The sequence below is a fragment of the Mya arenaria genome, chromosome 12, assembly GCF_026914265.1.
Source record: "Mya arenaria isolate MELC-2E11 chromosome 12, ASM2691426v1".
Classification (NCBI taxonomy): Eukaryota; Metazoa; Mollusca; class Bivalvia; order Myida; family Myidae; genus Mya; species Mya arenaria.
The window spans coordinates 50047182-50052907 of NC_069133.1; the positions used below are offsets into that span (position 1 = coordinate 50047182).

Below are 5726 nucleotides of genomic sequence, written 5' to 3' on the forward strand. Positions count from 1 at the left end.
ATTATATCAAAATAAGGATATCTTAATTGTAATCTAAAGCTAGATTTTATTCCAAAATAAGAAGTGTATATTTTGTTAAGGGTGTTTGAAGATTAGTCATATAATCCCCTGTATTAGCTGAATCGTTTCTTACCTGATGGGAGTTTTAGGAGTATTTCCACTGATTTCACATACTATTACTATTATAGTATTCAATCAAGGCAAACACCATCAGTGTGGGTGTATACCACGTGATAAATAACGTCATAAATGCTACGTCGGAAGGCAATAATTTGCTTTAATAAAATGAAGACTTTTAACAAAGATAACTTTACTTTTTATTTACATTTTTAATGAAATAGCACAGTGTACGCCACTTATATAGCTCCGCATTCGTTCTTTTACTAGAGTTTGATTGAATGTTTATTATCTTAAACCACTTTGACAAACCTTTAACCAAAATCACCACCTGATGGAGCACAGTGTTGGAGGAAACTAATCACCTTATCAAACTCCGGTAATAAAACGAAGACGGGGCCCTTTGAGCGACACAGACCGTTCTTTGTTTCACTTAAAATGGTGAAGAAAAAGAAAAAAAAAACATTCTTGTTTTAAGTCATCATTCGAAGCAAATTGTTGGCTGTTGTCTTCCGACGTATCATTTATGACGTCATTTATCACGTGGTATATACACACTGATATGAGAACAACGTCATACTATTACAGAATTCAATCAAGGCAATCACTTTGATCTAGATGTTTTTGAAGAAATTAAAACTATGCAAGCTGTCAAGAAAATGTTTCCGGCTTCGAATAATGCTTATGTCTCTAGTTATAACAACTAATGTGTATCTCGTTAAAACGACACATTTTGGCCAATCACTGCGTCGATTTTACGAGATACGTTAGAACAAACTACTTTGTAGTTTTGAGGTGATGGGTTAGTCATTTTAATGAGTTACTTAGCCATTTTAACGAGATACTTAACTAAAAACGTAAGTCGTTTGAACGAGTAACCCAGTCGTTTGAACGAGTTATTATGTCGTTTTAACAAGAAACGTAAGTCAGTAAAACAAATAGCGTGTATGTCGCCTCTTTGCCACCGTAGTTTGACAAAAATCACTCTGGTTATATAAAAATGCATCGGAATAAAATAAATAAATAAATAAATGAATGAATGAATGAATGAATGAATGAATGAATGAATGAATGAATGAATGAATGAATGAATGAATGAATAAATAAATAAATAATAATAAATAAATAAATAAATAAATAATAATAATAATAATAATAATAATAATAATAATAATAATAATAATAATAATAATAATAATTTGATTTAACAGTCTATTTCAAATAGTACAGGTTAGTCTAAGCTCACTTAAACTAGCTTTGGGTTTTTCCATGCAGGTATTTGTTGCTGTACCGTGGTTATCGTCTTATCACTACTTGGACTCGGAATCGCCAAAACAGCCATGGGTAGGTGCGAGGAAAACCAGACTTATTGACTCGGGCATGGCTATAATAGTCACGGGTATGTGCAGGGAAAACCACACTTATTGAATCGGCATGGCTAAAATAGTCACGGGTATGTGCAGGGAAAACCACACTTATTGTCCGGGAATCGCCAAAATAGCCATGGGTAGGTGCAAGGGAAACAACACTTATTGTCCGGAATTGGCTAAGATAGTCATGGGTAGGTGCAAGGTGTACTTGTGTGAAAGTTATTTGGAAAATTAGTTTTTTTTTCACGTATGCAGTATTTTTTTTATCAAAATACCATTAATAACGTTGTTTTGAGTGAATTGAAACTTTAAACTTCTTCAGTGATTTTGAACATGTGATTGGCGTGATATAAAGGATTACTGTACAGAAAGGGAAGTAACCGCTGTGTGTCGTTTAATGTATGTATACTGATTAGCAATTCTCAATCAAAGCGCTTAAAGCGTTGAAAGGCTTTCGGCCTGCTACGTTTTGTGAGTATAGTCATGTAATTGTAAATAAAAAAAACATAAATATCCAAAAACAGAATATGCATGCTCACGAATTCATTCGCAAATACATTTGGATTTTAAACCTGATACTCAATTAAATCAAAACCATGGAGTATCAGTCACTTAAGAACTCTTTTAATGTGTGGAATACCAATATACTTACTTAAGTAAGGAGTAGTACTCAATTGCATATGAAACCTTATTTGGAACTTTGGTGTCATAATCAATGTACTGCCACGGATAAAGCATTTTTTTTTAAAAATCATCTCTACGTTTCAAACATGATTGAGTACAATTCACTATCAGGGTGTGACACTAAGATTATTTCCATTTACGACTTAAATCGTAAAGATCTTTATTGAAACGTTCACCAGAATCATTACATGGGTTCGAGTCAACAAAAGTCGATTTTAGTCGTAAATTTAAATTATCTTAGTGTCATATGTTCATTATTTTTCTACATGTTTAAGTGAATAGAACATTGGAACTGAACACGAAGTTGTGGAAATAAAACGGTAGATGTATGGACCTTTTGTGACATTAATACTTATTTAAGATAACCAGATTTAGGTTCTTTAACATCCTTTATTGAAATGGCACCAGGTCGATGAGTTTGTTCCGTCTTGACTCGTACTCGTACATTGTGTGAGGATTATGTTACTGCTACTGTTCAAGTACGTTTGATTAAGGGTAAATGTATCACTGTATCGTTTAATCATTAACTAATTCACTCAATCAACTATCACAGGAGTCATCCATCTTTATGACTGTCCTCTACAAGACAAGGTGCCCATCTGGCTGATCGTGAGCGGCATTGCTCCAATCTTCTTTGGCGGCTCGGCGAGTAAACAAGATGAGAACGGTGAAGAGAGTCCAAGTACCGTGCGCTGCGTCTGTGGGATCATTGCGCTCATCTTCAACCTCGCCTGGCTCATTTGTGGTATGAGGTTGTTTTTAAAAGGACTGGACACTAGTCTTGGTCCCATTTTTACACAACGATATCATTTTTTTTGTAAGTTTTCGACTATTTTATTCCGTGCAATGGTATCGTATTGTGTCTAGTCCATTAAAACTGTCATCGCTCTAAGAAATAAAACAAAGAGAGATTCAGCGCTGTATGGCTGATTTTAGGTCGCTTGGCTTCTTTGTGGTATTGACCAGGTTCTTTGCAAAAACTCTTCTAAAATTCTAAGAAGCGTTGTTTTGAAGCAACAGAAGTAAGCCGAGTAGTCAAATCCTTGTTTATTGGCATAAAAACCATAAATAAGCCAATGGACAAACAAGAAACCACACCACATAAACACATAGTAGACATCCATTTACACGAAGCTCTGTTTTCGTTTTGATCAGTTTCAATACATCATATGTAGCTATCGCATGTGTATTGGAAATAATAAAAACACTTGGAAATCGTCTTCTAAAAGAGATTGGAGTAACATCTTTCACTTCCTTATGTTAGGAGAATTCTTTCCCCGAGCGATCTATATAATAAAGTCGTTAGTGAACGTACATAACAATTTTCTTTTCTGCATTGTGCTTGGTTTAATGCATTTCGCCAAGACTCTTTTTAGAAATACATACGTCTTTACAATGCATTCATACTTATAATTGATTTATTATAGCGCTGTTTGTTTTGCTATTACGTTTAGGATCATTGTGGGTGTACCCCACATACGGAACGGTAAACAAAGACGACTTCGTGGCCTGTATTGGCAACGCTACGACGAGCTGCTCTCAAGACTGCTATATGCCGACATTGACCTTCGCGTTTGCCATGGTCACACTCGACTGGATTTTCTTCGTTCTCTGGTTTATAATAATAATGTGCTCTATACAAGCAAGTTGCTGTCGATCGCGTGGAGGAGCGCGGTATGCCTAAAGACGGTGTGCTTGGTGTGTGTAGCCTTGGGCAAAACACATTTATTCCGTATAAATGTACTAGTGATTATCTTATTTCTGTGAAATTTGTTTTAGTTTCAAAACACATTTATTGTACCAAAACACACCTGTACAAACTTCAAACAATACAAGACTATGGAGACGTTCTGCAAGATCAAAAATGGCTGTGTTTTACCTGTATATTGTGATTTGGAACATAAATACATGCAGTGTAATAATCTTAATGATTGTTTTCTTATGTTTATAAACACGTGTATGCCTGTTTTTATTTAGTATTAAAATTCCAAATGTTTAACACAGTTAGTTAACTTTTCACTTTTATTTTCGATTACTGTAAAACCCTTTTCAAATTGTACACCCGGGATGCGGGGGAGGGGGGGGGCAAACATTGGCTGCGTTTATATGACATGAACTATCTACATAATTCGAGGGGTGAATGCGAAAGGGTTCTAAGTGACATTAAATAAAGAAGCAGATAGAACCTTTTCGCTTTCACCCCTCTTATTATATGCCCCTTGCTATGCAAAATATCGTCATATAAACGGCACCTGTCAAGTTATGGAAACAACCTTTTCCTTTCTGCTGACTCTATGGTGGCTGATTTCTGCCATTTGTGTTCTCGCATTTTTGTTAAGATGATGCGACAATATGAATGTGCGCCATTTTGCCCCGCGAAAATCCGCACAGTCAGGGTGGTGGTCGGCGTCGGTGGCCAAAATGCGTCAAGTGGCAGGCAAACATGCAAAGAAATGATACGATGCATTTTCGCCTCGGCACTTGGCGCATTGTCGCTCTTTTTCTCCGCCACTAGGCACATTGTCGTATTTCGCCTAGCCACATGTGGTGTAGGGTTTAGCATTGTCAAAATTAGCCGCGAAAACACGAAATTGCAGTTATCTGGGATGGTATTCAATACTCAACTTATGTTCATACATCATTGACCATAAATCCGATAAGCTACATCGTTCTTAGATCCAATTATGACCATTAATTAATATCAGCACAGACACCGTTCAGCTAGTTCATTTCTGTTTGGTTTAACTACCAGGGGCGTAGCCAGCGTTACGGATTTACGCATGTGCGTAACATCAACAAAAATTGAAACAAATGGCCAAAAATGGCATCAGCGTCGAGGGCTAACTAAAAATGATATCAGAATAAAAAAAAGATCACCTAAAGTAAGCATTGCTTATCTGTGCCAGATAGCTTACTGAGCCTAAATCAATCACTTGGTAATTACAAAGTCGGCGGCCTCGAACCTATAAATCCCTCAAAATTCACCCCAGAGCTCAACATGGTAGTTCCATTTTCCATTTTTTTCCCTGGGGAGGCCCCCGAACCACCCAACCAGCTACAGGGATATTCTTCCTCCCACAACCACCACCTTGTGCGTAACATTCAGTAAAGCCTGGCTACGCCCCTGATTGCTCTTCTCAATTTTATATAAAGCTTTTCTTTTCCTGCAACAACCTCAGGCCATTCAAATTGATTATATGGTGATCAATTTCAAAACCTTACTACACAAGCAAATGTCAGGAAGTAAACAAGTCCATTCCTCTAAATTGACTTTTTTCAAATATATACAAAAGGCGCTCGAGAAGACCATCTGTCCATTTGAAACTTTGAAACAAAGCTACACACTCGCAATGACATGCTTAAAATTTCTCAAAGCCAACTATTTGTATGGTTAAACTTGTTTTGAAACGAGCCAATTTATGCGAACATGCATGGAAACCAGTCCCATAAGACTGCTGATCGCAGATTTTTTATTATTCAAATTAAAAATATGATGTTTTTGTGCATTTTTCTTAAACCGTTAGTACCGCTTTGAGCCAAAAATCATTAATTTTC

General features: G+C 36.4%; 1 protein-coding gene across 1 annotated transcript in view; it reads left to right on the forward strand.

Moving 5' to 3' along the window:
* The window catches only part of LOC128210760 (transmembrane protein 272-like), a 5933-nt gene extending 2078 nt beyond the window's left edge, over nucleotides 1-3855 (forward strand). Inside the window, exons 2-4 of the mRNA XM_052915113.1 lie at nucleotides 1393-1461; nucleotides 2725-2916; nucleotides 3626-3855. Coding sequence (XP_052771073.1) covers nucleotides 1393-1461; nucleotides 2725-2916; nucleotides 3626-3855 — 491 coding nt within the window. The remainder of the gene's footprint in view (nucleotides 1-1392; nucleotides 1462-2724; nucleotides 2917-3625) is intronic.
* The last annotated feature ends 1871 nt before the right edge of the window (nucleotides 3856-5726 follow it).